This window comes from Pundamilia nyererei, unplaced genomic scaffold (genome assembly GCF_000239375.1).
Source record: "Pundamilia nyererei isolate P.nyererei 1_Seehausen unplaced genomic scaffold, PunNye1.0 scaffold00024, whole genome shotgun sequence".
In the NCBI taxonomy this organism is placed as follows: domain Eukaryota; kingdom Metazoa; phylum Chordata; class Actinopteri; order Cichliformes; family Cichlidae; genus Pundamilia; species Pundamilia nyererei.
Window position 1 is genome coordinate 1173027 of NW_005187425.1, and position 19773 is coordinate 1192799.

The following is a 19773-nucleotide window of genomic DNA, read 5'->3' on the forward strand; positions in this document are numbered from 1 at the left end:
GTGTAGGAAGTATAGTGGGTGCTGCAAAAACATCAGATAAATGACTACTGAGGCCTGGTTTAGATGTGGCAGACTGCACCATTTTCCCATATGCTTAACTGGGTTAGATTTTTTTCTTCTTCTTTCCGCCTTTGATGTTCTTCTTTCTTTTGTCAGTTATGCAGAGTTCCATAAAAGAAGCGCAAACAATAAGGTTTTTTCCTTCTGTGCTTTTTTTTCTTTTCTTTTTTGGTCACTATATTCTTGTTTCCAGGTTATTGTAAGGCTTTTGTGCTAAAAAAGAAAAGAAAAGAAAAAAGGGAACCCCCACCCTCACAAAAGAAAACGCAGTTTACTCAGGAGGAGTGGGTCACACGGTGGGAGGGGGGAATTTGGAGTAAGGGGAGATATGGCAGTTACAGGTGGGGAATTGGCAATACTTATATATGGTAGGGTTGAGGTGACATTTAACAAACGTGGGACTGCAAGGTTTGTGCGTGGGGAGATTGGTAGGCTGATGCGGTTTCCTGGAAATACCCCAACATGCAAACGCTCTTGTAAAACCGTTCTGACAAGCAGGCAAGAAGTGTTTCACTTGAGGTTTCTCATGAGTGTGGTGCAGCAGACCTTTCTATTCATACGCAGTATGAATAAATATAGTGAGGCAAATTTAGTTGCAGATTACAAATAGCCTATTTTTATTGCCAGACTTCATTGAATAGCTTATCCTGACAGAGAGATGACTTAGGCAAAAAGTATATTAACAAGTTTGCAATTAGGAAAATGTATGCAAGTGCACACACAAATACATAAATCAATCAAAATGTTACTTACCAGACCCAGTAAATTCTTAAAATTCTTATTTAGATAAGGACCAACACATGACTAAATGCTATACAGCTCCAGTCTGCTAGGCTTGATTAACCTGTCAAGTTGGCCTGGGGCAAAAATGTGCTGTTGTGTACCTTTTAACGCTGCAGCAACAACATCGTCTTCAGTTTAATTAAATTCAGTTTTATTTAAGGCATTACATTTATTAATTTAGAGCTGCATGGTGGTTAGCAGTGTTGCTTCATAGCAAGAACGTCCTGAGTTTGACTCCACCATTTGGCCGAGGCCCTTCTGTTTGGAGTTTGCATGTTGTCCCTGTGCGTGCATCGGGTTTCTCTGGGTACTCCGGCTTTCTGCCACATTCCAGAGACACGCAGTTAGTGGGGTTAGGTTAACTGGTGATTCTAACTTGCCCACAGGTGTGAACGTGAGTGCAAATAGTTCTCTGTCTCTCTGTGTTATCTCTGTGTTAGACTATCCCTGCTGTGTCAGTCTGGCGACTTGTCCAGGGTGGACCCTGCCTCTCGCCCTAAGGTAGCTGGGACCAGTGAGACGAGCAGACCAGGGATATGGCTCTTCAGAAACAGAGGCATCTGCTAAAGAGGTGTGAATTTATGTCATTCCGAATAAAGAAAACCACTGCGTCACTGGTTATGTGTCTAAAACCCGCAGTGCTAAAATAGACAAGCATTCAAATTTGTACTTTTTTAATCTATCCACCAGTGGATAGATTAATCTATAAGAAAGCACCACTTTTTTATAAGGTAATCATACCTGTAGAACGAAATAATCCTAATCAGCCAAGTAACTTGTAACTACAACTATCCAATATAGATAGTGGAACGAAATGGCACTCTGTGCGGTAGTGAAAAAGGCGAGTCATTACCAGAACTTCCTTAAAAAGGCAGTGAAAGAGGAGCTTTCGTGCACTTGGAAGTTTGGTGACCTTCTAGTTGTAGCCTCTTTATCAAGCCGTTACAAACTCTCAAATATGTAACCACAAGGATTATACAAGAAAAGTTTTCATCTTGACGTTTGTGGTATTTCGCAAGACTGCAAAACGCCCTGATTTACACAGGAAAAAAACAGCTGCCCATACTTTGTGTTTAAGCTGTCATCAATAAAATAAGAATGAAAATGTCAAACCAAGATCGCTGCACAATGTCTGTTCATGAATGAATCTGACTCACTGCCTCTTCTTTTGAAAACTGACATGTCGCAAAACTCAAAAGTACAGCTGAAGCTCATTCGACAGGAAGTTATCTGCTGTTGTGCAATAGGAAGAGGGTGTATCCATGGTTACCTTTGTCTGACCCTTTTGTAACAGCAGCAAACAAAACACGCCCATTCACCCTAACAGTATCACATAAACACCCACCAACTGAGGTTTTTGTTTTTTGGCCCATTTAAAACTCTCAAGTACTGTAAAATTCCTGGAAACCGAGGCGGGATTCAGATTCGGGTTATAGAGTGAGGTGAAATACTCAGAACACAGTTTGTTTGACTGATTATCAATGCCATTCTCAGGCTCTTCACATAAACCATTAAAATTATTATTTAAGTAGTATATAAAGTACAATTTGTACATGCCACATGAAGTATGATCTAACCCTGTTTATTTGGCATTCATAAGCTGAAAAAAAAGCCACAGATAAGGGAACACTTAAAGTGTTTGCTCATTCATTTGTTAACTATGTATGGTATTTAACCCTGGAGAACCCATGGGGTCAAATTTGACCCCATGGTTTCCCTAGTAAACCAATGGGGTCGGATCTGACCCCATGGGTTCTCCAGGGTTAAAAGTAAATTAATAAGTTACCAATAAAATATCACAGGTGTAAAATTCACAGTATATACAGAGAGGTGTCAGTATCAGAATTGTCCTTCATATAAATGTGCTTTGTCCTAACCAGCCTGATTAATGGTAGCTTAAAATAAATGTTTCTAACTGAAAGCTAGATTTGCTCATTCAGATTTCCTCTGTGCTTTCAGCCACATCTCATGACTGTCATTCGTGAACAGACTTAAACATGTTACTGTAAATATTCAAGTAAGTTTTGATTACCAGTAAAAATATAAAACAAACACATACATGTGCTGTATTTACATTTCCTGTTATTAAAATGCTTAATGTGTTATAGCTGTGTTACATTTCACCCCCAATTACCTCATACATGACAAATGCAGTAAAGGATATCTAAAAATGATCTCATTTTGGTTTACAGCTATATTAGAGTCCTTCATAAGCTACTTATTTTCATATAGGAAGTAAAAGTGTTACAGATGTACATCTGTGAAATTTCCACAGTTTCATAACCCAAAGTCCTGTGTTATAAAAGTAATTCTGAGTAATCCAACAGGCGGTCTCACAGTTATTAATCTTTCTAATCTAGGATCTCTAATCCTATCATTGTGTGTAAGTATGTGTATGCTTGTAGGAGTGCTCAACAGTGCGTCACTGGACTGTCTAGATGCCAATAATAAAAGAAGTGAAACCGATGGGCTACAGATCACAGCAAAACACCATGCAACAGGTCACTAACCTTGCAGTTTCAGGTCTCTTAACTTTCCCTAAGGTGATTTTAGCTGAACAAAATAAACTGCATTTAACTATTTTGGTTGTTTATATTTTCATCTACATCATAGTCTCCACTGCAGCAGTAATTTCCCCCACAGAGATGATTAAGCGTTTTATTTTATGACATCTAACAAGGGAGTTGTCTTAACATCACAACATATACTTAGTCACGTTTATATTTCTTTCTAAAAGAGCAATAAGGGATTTTTGCACTGATAGACAGCTCTAAAATGTTTGCATAACTGAGGCAGTTGTGGTTCAGGAGACAGAGTCGGTCGTCTGTCAACTGGAATATCATATGTGTAAACTGGTTTGAATCTCGGCCTCCAGTCTACATATTCAGTATCCTGGGCAAGATAGTGAACCCTAAGTTACCCCTAGTTCATCCACTAAATTGCGAGTGTGCCAATGTTGTGTTAAAAGTCCTTAGGTGTAGAAAAAAAGGAACTTATATGAATATGTGTGTGAATGAGGCTTCTAGTAAGAAAGTGCTATAAAGATACCAAACCATTTAAAACAAAACTCCCTATAATTACTGAGAAAATACATGAATGGACAATAAGAAATAAAGGTATACTACTTTAAAATATGGAGTATTACTTGTATTTGGTGTTTATAAATACCAAGGAAGGTAGTTTAACATTAAGTGTTGCCTACTGGCGTCGATTAAAACATTTCTGTAATCTCACAACTGGGTTTAGGGAATTAAAAAAACAAAAAACAAAAAACGTTTCGTCTTTAAGCGCTCGCATTTGTAGCATGACTACAAAAAACAACTACAATTCCCATCAGCTACGTGTGTTTACGGAAGCCTGACCCGTAAGCTAATGGTTGCCTCGTTTTGCTTTTAGGGTACAAGCTGATGTGATTTCTCGCAGGGGCGGTGACGTAAAATCTAAAAATTCACTAGTTAAAGGGAACGGTTCTCGGGCGATACTGGTTAATGAACTAAGCACACCTCCATTGGGATTTGACGACCGTTACGTCGTGCTGGATGTGATGGTTGTTGCTTTGATTGTTGTACGTAGCCTAGCATGTTTCCTTAGTTAACAGTGCGATTTAACGACGATTAAACATCCATGAAACCGACAGACTCGGATGAAGATGAAGCAGAGCACCCAAGCTCCATGCAGAAGGAGCTGAGGCGTATGTTAATGTTTTGTCGTGCTACGTTTGCTAACCTGTTTGAATGGGCAGCTCAAGAGAGCGTCGTTGGATGGTTAGTTAGCACATAGTAAGATGAAACTGACTTGGTGTATTAAATTTATGCCGCCAGAGCCCAATAGAGCATTATCTCTATAGGTATGTTACCGAAAAGAACTATTATTGGTGGAAAAGTACAGGTGACAGGCACATGACTGCCACCTGTTGCTGCTGGGGCAGCAGATGAGGACACTTCACAGAACATAAGTGTCAATGCAATCTTAGACCAAAAGAAAACACAAGCTGACAATAAAATGAAGCTTCAGATTCTGAATCCAGGCGCTCAAAGTGCAGCTAAAAAGGAGACATCATGATCTCATGTGAACCGGACCAGGGAAACTGCCCTTGCTGCCAGTGTACAGAAGTTTAACTACATATTTAATCCCCGAGATTTGTTAGCATGACTCTTTGGGCTGAAAGTCAAAGAACTAAATGTGTAAAATTGCAGAAATCTAAATTTTAATTACTTTGGTGTAGTATGAATGACCATGGAGGAGGTCTTTATCAGTATGAAAACTTGTGAAAATACAATTAAAAGTCCAAGATTTCTGTTCTCCTTCTCCTTTCCAAAGCCATTTAGTGGGCCAGTTTGAAGCCTTTGCTGGGCCGATTCTGGACCCCGGGCCTTATGATTGGCACCACAGCTCTAAAGCTTTCATTTTAGGATGCATTGCCTGCCCTAAGCAAAATAAAAGCTTTGCATTATTTGGCTTCTGATTGGCTAAAATAAATGGGTGAAATTGAGATTGTACAGCTTAGTTTTTGTGCAAGTGCCACCTGCTTACCTTCGTGAACACAACACTGGTGGTGTATTTGTTTGCTGTATAGACATGACTTCTTTGGTTGTCTGTGCATTTCATCAAATAAATGATATACTATGTTACACTGGCATCTATGTGTATGCTGAATTCAGAGCGGGCCAACCAAAGCATCCAGCATCTGAGCAGTGCTCCGCTGCAGCTGGACCCTGATGGAGATGAGGTGGAGGAGGTCAGAGGTGGTGATGAAGACCATTATACAACCATGGCCGAAGAGGACAAGGCTGCATGGAACCAAAAGTCACAGAGTGAAGCAGGTGACTGATTGAATACATAGAAAGTTGATTCTGTTCACTTGTAAGCATTTCATTGGAAGAAACCTTACACCAACCAAGTAACTTTTTCTGCTGACTGCAGGCTTTCTCAACCTTATAAACAGTTGGTTGCATAATGACAGAAATTGGCGCAACTGACTAACAATGTGCAATGAGCTCAGTCCCGTGATTGTTAATATGCCAACTGTCATGACCACTGATCAGTGAGGAGTGGCTAAAGCATTGCAAGATTGTGAAAGATGTACTCTTAGGCCCCCTCCAGTGTTAAAAAATGGTCACCTCTCTTTTTACATAACCAAGTGTTCCTACCAGCCTGGGATGCAAACTTCCTCAACATTGAAAGATTGGGCAGTACCCTGTAGGTATAATTACATGCAGTCTTGGCTTGACAAACTGAATATTCTGTGTTGTCCCGTCTGCCAGTGGTTGTTTGGGTTCTCTGATAATGTATAATTTACTGCAGTCGTCTTGGCAGCTGCATGTACTGTATTACTGTGTCTGTTCTGGGGCACCCGATCATTGAGGTGGACCACTTTTTGATGGATCATCTTTTGGTGTTTCAAACCACAGAGACATGGTGTTTTGAAAAAAGAAAAATGCATCTCAGCTGTTCTGATACTCCCGAAACATAAGAGATCAGATTGTTTCCTTAGGCAGCAGTTGTCCTTCTTCTCTCCTGGATCGCTCATAGCATTCTTCCCATCTTTGACTAACCAACCTGTGATAACCACATTTTAATAAGGAGCTCTTTGATTTGACGTTCTTTTGCTTCCCTGGCTGCTGTGTCCGTGGGGATGGTGTTTGCTCTAAAAAGAACCACAAGGCTGGGAAACGTGCAGTCAGCTGAGACCGAAGAAGTTACTTGGATGAGTACCGGTAATGAAATGTTTCTGATTAGTTGTAAGTCGGTTATGTGATAAAACTCAGCCCTTACAGTGGGGTATCGTGAGATTTCCCCTCTCAGTCTTTTTACACAAAGTTTAAATAAAGTGTTTATGTGTTTGTGTACATACTTATTTCTTATGTCTTTTGTAGTTAATCAGCTGAAGAGCCTTCTGCTGAAGCAGGGCAGAGAAATTCCCAAACCTGTCTCCCCTTCCAAGAAACAGTCTCCATCCAAGGTAGAATGAGCAGTTGTGCATGGTTTAACATTTAAATGCGTTAGATCTGACGAAGGCCTGTTACAGAACTGATACTCAGATTAGGAGCAATTCTCCTTACTTGAATGTACCATGGTTTTATAGTTCACTAAAATGAAAGAAAAAACGAAAAGTAAGTGTGAAAACTAAGTGAAATAAACTAAAAATAAACAGGAAAGGCCCTCAGTTTTAGTTTTTGTCATTCTAGCAAGCATCAGGAAGCCTTGTAAATTTGTTAAAATTTGTCACAGACTCACTTTCTAATAATAAAAAAGTAAAATTAAAAAAAATGTGCTAAAAGTGAAATGTGCAAAGCCGCTTTGAAAACAAATGAAAGCTAAACTGAAATAAAATGGAATTAAAACTGACTTCACTTGCGGCTCTTCTGTGTTTTGGCTTTTATTTTTTACTCTTCTTTCCCTTTTGCATGGCAGGAGGGGATGTCCAGTTTACCTGCCTTTCAGGATTTGGTTCCTGTATTTCACAAGTCAGAATACATCCAACATCTGGAAGCCGAGGTTAAATTCTGTAAGGTCTGTGTGCACAAATGTACGTGTGTGTGTGCGCGTCCTTCATTCCCAGTGTGCTAATGTGAACGGATGTTAATCGGCTTCTCTGTTTGTGTGACTTCAGGAGGAGCTGCAGGGAATGAAACAGCGGATCAGAGTAGTGGTGGTGGAAAATGAGAAGTTACGTTCAGAACTGAAAGCCGAAGCTGTGGATGAATCCCTAAAAGATTACACGATCCGAAACTCCACGGTAATTTGTGCGTGTGTGAAAATCATTGGTTTGATTTTTGTGTGTGTGAAAATGGTAATGCATGTAACAATGAAGGCACGTATAGTACAAACATAATAAAGACTGAGGTTACCTTATGGCTCAGTCACACTTAAATAAAAATAGGACGGTCATTTCTTTGCTGCTTTGACACTCCAGCTTTGACAACAGCGACTGAGGCTTGAGGATGGAATGAGATTGCAAGCCCTTTGCATTAATCGTAGTCATGCTATGGTCTCCAAACGCTGTTTTCTTATTATATTGTGACTGTTGCATTAGTCATTTTTCTCTGGACACTTTCAGTAGAGAGACACTAGAATATAAAGTTAACGTAGCAAAGTTTTTATAGTTCAACAGGCTGAATTTAAGCATCATAAAAGCATCTTTCAAATTAAAGATTTGGTCACCCGTTCCAATTTTTTTCCTCAGATGAATGAAGTCATCGACAACAGCCACGTAGCCTCCATTCGAGACCACAGTGTGCTACAGAAAGAAGAACACAACACATGGAAAAATGAGCTGGTAGGAAAGATGAGTCTCTACTGGTTGCCGTTCGGTTCTCTTTTACCTCAGTGTTCATCACATTTTATGCGTCACAATAATGCACAATGGTCCCAGATTGTATTTTAACTCATTCACGGCTGGCAGTGAATGAGTTAAACCCATTGACTCATTCACTGCAATTGACGGCTATAGACGTCAATGGCAGTGAATGAGTTAAGATTTGTCTTTTTGCTAATTTCCTCCAATAAAACTTTAACAGTAGAAACATGAATTCTGTTTTTTAGTACATTTATATAGGAAGCTGTTGCAATAAATTTAATTTCATCCAGTTAGATTCAGATGTTTGTGCTCATCAGGAAAAACTGAAGGTGATCTACCAGGCCCAGATGGAAAGCTTGGAGGCCCAGGTCATCTCTCTCAGGTTAGTTCTTTGCGGCATCAAACGAGCAGAAACTCATCTGGGTCATTCCTTGAAGAAAAGGTCAGTTCCTCCCACTGACGCCCTCAGAGTCTGCAGATTGTTTTTTGTTTAGTCACTTTAGTATTTTAATGATACCCTGGAAAAAATGTTTATTTTGTACTAAATATTTTCCAAGTTAAAAGTGCAGAGGAGTTGGTTAAAAACAAAATGCTCATTTTTTCAAGTTATTGTCTTCTTGTTTTTTTTTGAGCTCAACATAAAATGTTCAGGGCTGAGAAAGACATTTATGCTCTATTTAAAACTGCAACCAGATCAAGTGGACACCCACTCAGTGTCACAGTGCAAAACACAAAACGTTTTTGTTCAGCATGAGTTTTTCAATAACCAACTTTGAGCATCAACATATAGTTTCAATAACCAAACTATTATTTGCTGTCAATGACGCGGTGTCACAGAAACGTTCTGACCTGAATTTTTTTTTATCTGTCTTCTGGTAATTCACTGGAGAAAAATGTAAAAAGTCCATTTCTTGTAGGTTGGTCAAAATAAGTCATAGCTTACCTACATTTTTATACCAAGCCCATCTCTGATCCCCTCCGTTTCAAAACCTTAGTCATTTTTAACCCTAGCAAATGTACCTTATGTCTGTAAAAATCAGTTATCTTTAATTCTTTTTAGAACACTTTTCCTTCTCTGATATTTTCAGAAAGGATCTGTCAGTCAGTCAGAAGGAGTGCGAGGAGGTGAAGCTTCGCCTGAGACACAGGGAGAAGCAGGCCGCAGATGCACTGAAGGCTGATGGAGCTCCTCGTGTGGCAGGATTGTGCCTGAAGTGTGCACAGCACGAAGCTGTGTTGGCTGGGACTCACACAAACCTGCATGTCCAGGCTATTGACAGACTCACAAAGTCAGTGGTAACAAATGCTTCCTGCAGAATCAATCAGACGTTAGCAGCAGCATACTGACTGCGTAAACCATAGCATTAGTTTAGACTTAGCTAAGTGTACCATCCAGATTCTGCTTTTAATTCCTTTCTGTCTGATTTTTCTCAGAGAGCGTGATGAGTTACTGGTGGCTCTGCGTGCTGTGAGGACCAGTCAGCAAGAGACACAACAGAGGGAGTGGTCAGCCTGTCTCCAGGTCAAACAGGCTGTGGAGATGGCGGAGGAAGCAAACCTGCAGAAAGCTAGGGTCAGAGAAACATCCTCACACACAACTTTCCAGCTGACCGCCATCTTTGCTTAATACAGTTAATATTTAGAATGCATTGCATTTGTTAATGCTCAGATTGACCTATTTATAAGCTACACACACTGTATACATATACAGTACAAGCTTATGGGAATACCACTATCATATACGTCCACTAGAGGGTGTTCAAACATTGCCTTGAAATTAAGGACATATTCAGCTTTCATATGTTCTTCAACCTCGGTGTTGACTCACAACATCATTTTTTTTTCTTTGTTCTAGTACAGCTGGTTATTACTCTGTTAACCCTTCTGTTTTTGTACACATGCAGGTGGAGGTGCAGTGCGAGCAGTTGTCCAGGGAGCTGGCTCGACAGAGAGAACAGCTCGACCGAGACGCACACGGTTTGCAGCAGAGACTGGCTGAGGCCAGAGAGGAGGGCCGAGCAGAGGCCCGCAAACAAAAAGAGGAGCTGACGAATATAGTTAGTCTTACTTTTCATGTACATGATTATTAGTCGCAGAATTGGGAAATTCACAGAAGAAGTGGATTACAGAAGAATGAGTCTGTTCATTTGCCTGTAAAATACTGTAACTAACTATATTAACAGACAAATTTAAAAAAATACTCTTTTAATGAAACATTAAGTAGTAAAAAGTAGGAAATTGAATCATTGCTTTTTGCTTTTGCAGTAGCTATTGTATATTTCTTGTACTTAGAGTTTATGTCTGTTATGTTTTGTAATGATACCTTAAAAAAATGTTTGTATTTGCAGGACATTTTACTTGAATTCTGAGTGAAATGGCCACTGAAATGGTGTACTGTGTTTGTCTGTCAGGTGTCTGGCCTTTCCCAGCGTGTCGCTGAGTTGGAAGGACAGCTAGACAGAGCTCTCAGAGACAAGAGTTCACTGACCAGTCAGCTGGAGGACACTCTCCGCACACTTACCAGCCAGGAACAAGAAAACACAAAGGTATCGGATGCTGTTTGCGCAAGAAAACTTTGTGTCAGTATGTCTTCTTATTTCTTATTGATGGCATGATGAGCATTTCAAATAAGCATGAGCCAGGGTTTGTCTTTAGAAGTGTGGGACTGAAAAAACAAAAAGCTCTTTTGTTGTTGTTTAAAAAAGTAGAACTATTAATTTTAAGGACCCACATGCTTCACTATCTGCTTGCATTTAATTTCTAAATCCACTGGATGGCAGCAAAAGATAATCTATTCCAACTTTATATTCAGTTTTTGAACACGTAAATGCAAGAGCATATTTTTCTTTCATTAATATTTGTATTTATTTTGAACAATTCAAAAACACAAACAAAAACAAAAAGAAACCAAATGAATCGAAAGAAAAAGCGAACAGCAATCTGCTCCTCTCAATCGACACATGGCAACCCACAGGCTGAAAAAGACTTCAGAAAAAGACAAACAAAGTGTGTGGGTTCACACAAAATTCAACCCTCATATCATTTTACAAATCTTAAAAAAATAAAACTTAGTTTACAACAAACAGCCAGATTCAAATCTTTCTAATAATTCAAAGAGATTCTCAAAACTTTTCAAATGCATCTTATTTGTGTTTGTTTCTTAATCCTTCTAGGGGAGGATTGGAGATTAAACATCACAGTGCTTTTATATTTTTGGTGAAAGACTGAATTAGTAGGTGCTTTTAGGGATGATGAAATGTGAAACTAGTCAAATACACGAGTGTAAAAACATTGAGCCTGGGAACGAGACAGTCTGATGATTTAGATGGGTGATTTTCAAAGTAAGGACATGATAGGATAATAAAAAGAAAATCAATAAATGATGAAGCATTGAATGTGACATACTTGTTAATTAAAAGACCGCCTTTGTTTAATGAGGACTATTCATCTATAGGTATGTGTGGATCTGAGATATCAGCTCAGCCAGGCCGCGCTGAAGAAACAGGAGGCTGAACGAGAGCTCAGAGAGCTCAACGCCAAGACCAGCAGACAGATGGAAAAGGCAGCACAGGTATGTGCCGATGTATTGATTAGTTAGGATTTATTTGATATTTGTTTAAGTCGGCTACTGACCCAGTATCTTGTAGAGTTGATTGTTTCATAAATAGTCTTTATTTTTCTTTTTTTGAGGGTCTGCAATGAAGCATAGCAAGCAAAATGAATATTAAAACTCAAATTTTCCAAATTATTCTCAAGTTATTTGCACAAGCATCAATTATCCAAACTGTTAAAGGAACAGTTCACACCAAAATCAAATTTGCATACTTTTCCTTCAGCCTTTAGTGATATTAAGTGATAGAGATTGTTTTGGTGTGAACTTTTCCACTGTAGAAATGACAACCTTCTTTTGAATATAATACAGCAAAATGACATTTTCCTTGTGGTGCTCAAAGCCCCACGGCATTAGCATTAACTTCTCTTTACAGAAGTCATGACCTGGCTACTAAAAGAAAGCTGACAGACGCACCACTCTACATGAGGAAGTATTGGTAGTAGTTTGGGATAACTCTGTCATGATTTCTAGAAATATATTTTATGTCTTTTAAGTGTATTTCGTGTGCTTTGAGCACCACAAGGCAAATGCCATTGAGAAGGCAGACATTTCTACACACCTCAAAAACTGGACAAGACGTGCCAAAACAATCTATATGACTAAATGGCATTAAAGGTTCTGATTGATTTTGGGGTGAACTGTCCCTTTAAATTTAAATAATGAATGCAGGATATTCTGTGTTTCCATTTTGAGGTTCAGAAGATCAAACCTGACGTCCTTTTTTTGTCCTGCTCAGTTTTTACATGTTATTGTAACCAGGCTTTAATGTTTTGTTCATCTGAGGGCACAGGGTGGGTTGTTGTGAAAGATTTCCTCACCTCCTCTCTTCTTCCATCTCTGCGGGACAGGAAGTGGAAAGGCTGAGCTCAGAGCTGGTTGGCTGTCGGCAGCATCTGGAGGCGGTCCAAAAGGATGGGAGCCAATGGCAGGCCGAAGCCCTGAGCCTAGCAGAACAGCTGGCAAATGCCCAGCGCCAACTGCACCTCACCAGGTAGTACCTAATCCTATTATACATGCCACCACACTCACACACACACAGTGCTCCCCTCTGTCCAGCTCCTGCCCAGCTCAGCCCAGTCCAGTCCAGTTCAGATCAGCACACCAACTGTACCGCACCAGGTAACAGCTAATCCTATTATACAAACCACACACACATAAACACACATGCGCGCCGCTGTGCCATGGTCCCGATACCAACTGGACCTCACTAGGTCACCTCTAATCCTGTTAAGCATGCCACAACATAATGCAACACAACACACACACACACACACACTGCCCACTCTGTGCCACCAGGCCAGTGCCCAGCCCAGCAACAGCTCCAACAGAGCCAAAATGGCGCCTGAGCCTTTCTTCTGTCCCTGGCGCGCACACACACACACACACACACACACACACACACACACACACACACACACACACACACACAACAGTGCGGCTGATGGTCACTGGACAGCCTGGCCTCAGTGCCACCTGCCAGTGCCCTGCACCCGTCCTCACAACGGGCACTACCGGCACCCCTCCATTATCTTTCTATTTATTTTTGCACCATTCTGTCCTGTTTTTTCCAGCATCTCTATATCAAGACCTCTGATATTCTTTATGATTTCATCCCACCTATTTGGGCATAGATTCATATTTACTGCCACCTGCTCTTTTGTCCTTATCTGGCCTTTCTGTCTCCTCTTTAATTGAAACTAATCTCCCCTGTAACGTTATCCTATCGCCGTCCTCCCTTTGACGTTATTCTTTCTTTCCTTTCTTACTACGGTCTTGTCTTTTTCTTCCCTCTGTCCCTCCTGTCATCCTCTGGCTGCTTTTTCCTTCCACACCATTCACCGCCAAGGCCACGCCAGCCAATGCCAGCCGCTCAGGGCACTCTCTCACCCCCGCTGCCCACAGCCGAGGTGTTTGAGATGGGCACAGATGTGGCGGCGGTGTCCCGTGGTGCTGGAGGCTGCGGGATGCAAGTTTGTGCAATCTAAGTGTGTATATGTGTGTCTGGTTTAAGTGTGTGTGTCCACTGCTGCTTCTGGCTCTGATCTGTGTTTAAGTGTGTTTGTCTGTCAGCTGGCCAGCATTTACACACTGGTTTCATGACTGGCTGCTGTGTGTTTTTTGTTTTTTTTAAAAAGATGATGTAATGAGCGTGTGTGCGTGCGTGCACACATGTGTGCATTTTGCAGCCAGCTGTGGAGAATGACATGCATATTAATGTGGCTACATGATGACTTTGACCTGTACTAGAGGAGCTACTGGACGAAACCATTTTACTGCCATGTGTGCGCCTGTATGTGCATGAGAGAGTTTATAGTTTTATCTGTCCTCAGTTGCATACTAGATGTTTGACAGCTGTTGACTTGGCTAAGCATGTAGCCATTCAGATTCAATTTTGGTCATTAGCAGTGAAAACCACTTCTGATAGAGATTTAATATGGCTGCTTCTTTTTTTTAAACAGTTTTAGATGAGAAGAAGTCTTAATTTTTTGCACACAGTAACACCTTTAGTCACATTTAAAGGCAAAAGAGTATAAGAGTATAAAAATGATTAATACCCATAACCGCCCCTGGTTTTAAGCTTGGATGGTTCCATAATAGTGCGGTGGTTTGCACATTTTTCTGACAGCTGAAAGATTCCTGGTTTGACGCTGAAAGGAGACACAATGAAACCTGTGGAGCTACCTGCTATGACGACTCTCCCGTGACTAAGGCAGCAGCTGAAAGTTGCTTTTTATAGCAGCTGGCTGACAGTTGATTTCCACTTACTTACTGCCGTAAATCTTTGTTGATTCTACAATGTAACCAATGCAAGTGGCCTTCTGCAATGTGTTTATTATCTTGTGGTTGTGGCTCAGTGTTTTAAATGCAGTGCTACCCAAAAATCCTGGGAGATTTTCTCCTTTTTTTGTACATTCCCACTCCCAATAGTTTGGCAGTCTCCCCTCAAGAATTTGACCACATCTGTAAGTACTAATATTAAGGCTATGATTGTAATTTCTCATGTTTAGATGATAATTCTTCTTCTTTCTCTGATTCATTCAGAAACTGCAGTGAAAAATAGCTAGAAACACACACAGGAGGAACACACCTAATAGGCCAATCACAATAGCTGCAGGCTGGGTCGATGTGACGTCTAGTTATAGTTCCATGGAGGTGCATGTCAGGTTAAGGCAGGGGTGTCAAACTCAAATACACAGTGGGCCAAAATTCAAAACTGGAACAAAGTCGCAGGCTAACAATAATATTTATTGAAAAAAAAATCTTCCTCCAGATATAAGAATGAATCTTTTCTTATGGACTCAAATAAGTTTTGCTGGAAAACTGAATATGGAACAAGCAAAGCTTAATACTAAACAATATATATATTAGCTGTATAATACCAGTAGGCCAGCTCTAATAGTAATTTGGTATGGCTTCGCGGGCCAAATGTAATTAGGCTGCGGGCCAAATTTGGCCCGCGGGCCAGAGTTTGACACCTATGGGTTAAGGCGTAGTTTAAATTGTAGTTTTTCAGATGTTTCTGCAGTTACAATTTCCTAACACAGAGGTATCAATCCACCACGAGTTGTTGTGCTGTTACAGTAAATGTTGGACACCGTTTGACTGTACAGACTAAAGGTTTGTCCGTCTGAGATGCACTTTAAAGCAGTTTCAACTCATTACTTTTGATATTTGGTTAATCATTACTCTGAGCTCTGAAGGAAAAAGTCTGCCGAGGACACACAGAAAGCTGTCCAGCAGGCCTGTTTCCAAAAAGCAGTTTTCTTAGAAGTGTGCAAAGTCTTAACATCCATACATGGATATGGGATCTCTGTTGATTTAACTGCTTTAGAGAATGGTATATTTCACTCACATCTTAAAGATTCATCAAATTTGTGATGGTAAAAACCAAGTCTTAGCGGTGCAATGGCTCTGCACAAAAATGTATCCATGCAAAGATGGTAGCATACATGCATCGTACACACCTGTTGAAGTTTGGTCAAAGCCTTTGTCCCTCCTCAGCACTGCATTATGTTTGTTTTTTTCTTCCCCCCCTTTTACTTGTCATGTCCTCATCGCTTTTTTCTTTTGCCATTTCAAAATGAAACAAATAAACCTCAAGCGATTGTGTCTCTCTGCTCTTTCACTAGCTCTGTGTCATTCTCTTTCTGTCCATCTGTGGGCCTTCAGGGGTTATGCAGAGCTACATGTATTTCATTCATAGTCATGCCCTCTGCTGTTGTTCGCTACAGAGCCATCCAAGAGTCTTTGTAGCTTTACTGGGCTGTGTTTTTGTTGGTGTGTGTGTGTGTCTGTGTGTGTTGTTGGAGAGTAAGAGGAGAGGGTGAGATTCACGGTAGCAAGGCTGGAAGGCATTTATATGGCCAGCCTTCGAAGGCAGCTCTTTGATTTTTCTCTTTGCAACTTGCTCGCTCCTCTCTTTCATTCGGTCCACCTCTCGTGGCACAAAATGATCACAGCTCGCCTTCAAACAGGGGGGACATGAAGCGCAGACAGCTTCTGTTTGATTTCTGATAGCCCTACCTTCCTTCCTGATAAACACATACATATAATATGGACACACACTCACACACATATTTGTTTGTACAACGGCATCTTTGCAAACGTGCACGCCGATATTCACATCAGTCTAACCCACATGCCTGTACACAAAGACGCAAACACACGCGCTCACACACAGATGCAAGCACGCATCCGGGGGTCCCATGGCGGCTGGTGCGCTGCGCTGTGCTCCAGGATTGGATCATCAGCCAGCTGTGAGTTGGACAGCCCAGGATCTGTCCTAATCCCCGCCACTCTGTTCACATCGCCTCACATGCGCACACACACTCTCCAGTCCCGGCCCCAACCCAGCAGAGGGCTTTACTAAGTTTGTTTTGTTTGTTTGCTCCTGCCTTTCTTCACTTTCTTTCTTTTCTTCTTTCCATGTCTCCATCCGGCCTCATCTCTCCCCGTGTTGTGATCACACATCCCAAAGGCCATAGTGAAAACTGCCCAGCATAACTTCTCTTTCAACACACGCCAGATAGGACTGAGATGTGTGTTTGCATGCGTTAGTGTATCCATGGTTAGTTGAGACCTGTGGGCCTGCATTGTGTTTGAGCCGAGATGAATGTCTGAGGCTCCAGATCTTCCACCGGTTTTGTTATCCCCATGAAATCAAGCATCCATGTTCATTAGGGTGCTTGCTTAGAGATGTAGATGGACCTGGAGCTTCAAACTGCTTCTGTGAATAAGTTTACTTGCGCTCAGTTTTTCCACCTAAAACTTCTGAGTGTGGAGTCTTCAGCCAGAAAATATCTGAACATGCTGGTCCATATAATCTGTGCCTGTATGTGACAAACACCTGAAGAACGAGTCTTCAGTTGAAATTGTCCTGGCAGCAAATTTGCCGAGGAGGCTGAATAAACCTCTTATGAGAAAATCTGCAGTGATGATTATCTGTGAATATCTGGTTAAAAATCCTATCAGCAAATGTTCATCTTTATGCATTTGGGGTCACAGATTCCAAAGGTTGATACTGGATAATGCAGAGCGGGCTGTGAGATGGGGAAGGTCTTTTGGGTTTGGATCAGCGTGTCCTGATCTGTTCTTTGGCAGTTGTGCTAAGTGCACCCACTGCAGCAGTATTGCATGCTAACAGTCCTATTTGAAAGAGTCAAATGTTTATGACCCAGGAGGCCACAGTTTGCCTTCCATTAGGACCTTTGTGCTTGGCGCTATGTCTTGTCTTCTCTTAAACTTGCTCCTTCATTTGCTTGTGAGGTTTAGGCCCTTAAAAAGTATTAGATTAGGATTAGCTAGAAAGATTGGTTTAGGTTAAAACATCCCTCTTCAAAATGATGATAAAATGATGCTTATCCCACAAGTCAAGGGATAAGCATGCAGGTGGAATTGAGAACTAATTTTTGTACAGTTAGGTCCATATATATTGGGACACTGACGCAAGTTTAGTTTGGTTTTATTTGTTTGATAAAACATATTACAATTATAGTTATATAATGTACATGGATATAATGTGTAGACTCTAAGCTTTCATTTGAGGGTGTCCACATTCAAATTGGATGGAGGGTTTAGGAGTTTCAGCCTCTTAACCTGTGCCACCTTCGTTTTAAAGAGAACAAAAGTAATAGGACAATTGACTCTGTTGTTTCATGGGCACGTGTGGGCAATTCGTTGATTATGTCATTTTAAATTGAGCAGATAAAAAGCCTGGAGTTGATTTCAAGTGTGGTGCTTGCATGTGGAAGAGTTTGCTGTGAACAGACAACGTGCAGTCAAAGAAGCTTTCCATGCAGGTGAACAAGCCATTCTTAAACTGGGAAAACAGAAAAAACACATAAGAGAAATTCCTACAATATTAGGAGTGGCAGAATCTACAGTTTGGTACAGCGGCCCCCAACCCACGGGCCTCGGACCGGTACCAGTCCGTGAGTCGTTTGGTACCGGGCCGCGAGAGTTGAGGCGAAGGTGTGAAATGTATGGTTTTCAGGGTTTTTATCGGTTTTCAGCATTATTTTGTTATCGTTTTTATCATTAACTCGGTGTCCCTGTCCCGTGGCGCAAAAAAGGTTGGGGACCGCTGGTTTAGTACATCCTGAGAAAGAACGAAAGCACTGGTGAAAACAAAAAGACCTGGGCGTCCATGGAAGACAACAGTGGTGGATGATCGCAGAATCATTTCTATGGTGAAGAGAAACCCCCAGCCAAGTGAACAACACTCTCCAGGAAGTAGGCGTATTAAAGTCTACCATAAAGAAAAGACTGCATGAAAGTAAATACAGAGGATTCACTGCAAGGTGCAAGCCACTCATAAGTCTTCGTAATAAAAAAGCTAGATTGGAAAAAAATCTAATATAACTGAACACAGTTTTCAGATCAACCTCTACCAGAATAATGACAAGAAAAAACTATGGAGAAAGTGTGGAACAGCTCATGATCCAAAGCATACCACATCATCTGTAACACACGGCGGAGGCAGTGGGATGGGTTTGGTGTGCATGGCTGCCAGTGGCACTGGGACACTAGTGTTTATTGATGCTGTGACACAGCACAGAAGCAGCTGAGTGAATTCGGAGGTGTTCAGAGACATACTCTCTGCTCAAATCCAGGTAAATGCAGTCAAATTGGTTGGATGACGTTTCATAATACAGATGGATGATGACCCAAAACATACAGCCAAAGCAATCCAGGAGTTTATTAAGGCAAGTAAGTGGATTATTCTTGAATGGCCAAGTCAGTCACCTGGTCTTAACCCAACTGAGCATGCATTTCATTTGCTGAAGACTAAACTTAGGCCCACAAACAAACAGCAACTGAAAGCTGCTGCAGTAAAGGTCTTTGTGTTCAACCCACTGAATCAAAGCTGAAAGTCAACTGCATCTGAGTTGTTTCATTTAAAAAATTTTGTGGTAATGTACAGAACCAAAATTAGGAAAAAGGTTGTCTCTGTTCTGATTAGAGATGGACCAATCCGATATTACGTATCGGTATCGGTCCGATACTGACCTAAATTACTGGATTGGATATCGGAGAGAAATAAAAAATTTAATCTAATCCATTAAATATCACAAAAGCAGCTCACAAAACTTGCGACATGGCATAACTTGGCTCTTAACTGTAGCACGTCGGAGCAGTATGCGTCACGCGATAGAGCGGCTGTGGCGTGTGTTGTCGAAGTTTTCCATTAAATAAAGCCTGCAGACGAGCGGTGAGCGGTAGCTAACATTCTTTAATCCAAACACACAAAGAACAGAAAACCAAGTTGGTGGAGAGCCTGCATGACCACAGGGTCAGAGTCCCAGAGTCCTTGAAGAGACAAAAGACTCTTCTTGTGGAGTGGTCTGCTTCCCCCAACTTCCTTACTACCCCTCCACCATTTGTCTTAATGTATGAGTGTGGAACAGTGGCACCAAGGCATTGTACAATAAAATAATGTGATTAATACATAAATAAAAGAAATTCCTATAACATTGCAAGACCTGTCAGCTGTCTGGTTGAGCATTTGGAGCCTTGC

General features: G+C 41.0%; 1 protein-coding gene across 1 annotated transcript in view; it reads left to right on the forward strand.

The window, feature by feature from the left end:
* Positions 1-4297: 4297 nt before the first annotated feature.
* Positions 4298-19773, forward strand: part of sdccag8 (SHH signaling and ciliogenesis regulator sdccag8) — a 50663-nt gene continuing 35187 nt past the window's right edge. Inside the window, exons 1-13 of the mRNA XM_013909392.1 lie at positions 4298-4534; positions 5505-5666; positions 6720-6805; positions 7258-7356; positions 7457-7582; positions 8030-8122; positions 8461-8525; positions 9232-9432; positions 9578-9716; positions 10048-10200; positions 10555-10689; positions 11598-11714; positions 12605-12747. Coding sequence (XP_013764846.1) covers positions 4468-4534; positions 5505-5666; positions 6720-6805; positions 7258-7356; positions 7457-7582; positions 8030-8122; positions 8461-8525; positions 9232-9432; positions 9578-9716; positions 10048-10200; positions 10555-10689; positions 11598-11714; positions 12605-12747 — 1586 coding nt within the window. The 5' untranslated portion in view covers positions 4298-4467. The remainder of the gene's footprint in view (positions 4535-5504; positions 5667-6719; positions 6806-7257; positions 7357-7456; positions 7583-8029; positions 8123-8460; positions 8526-9231; positions 9433-9577; positions 9717-10047; positions 10201-10554; positions 10690-11597; positions 11715-12604; positions 12748-19773) is intronic.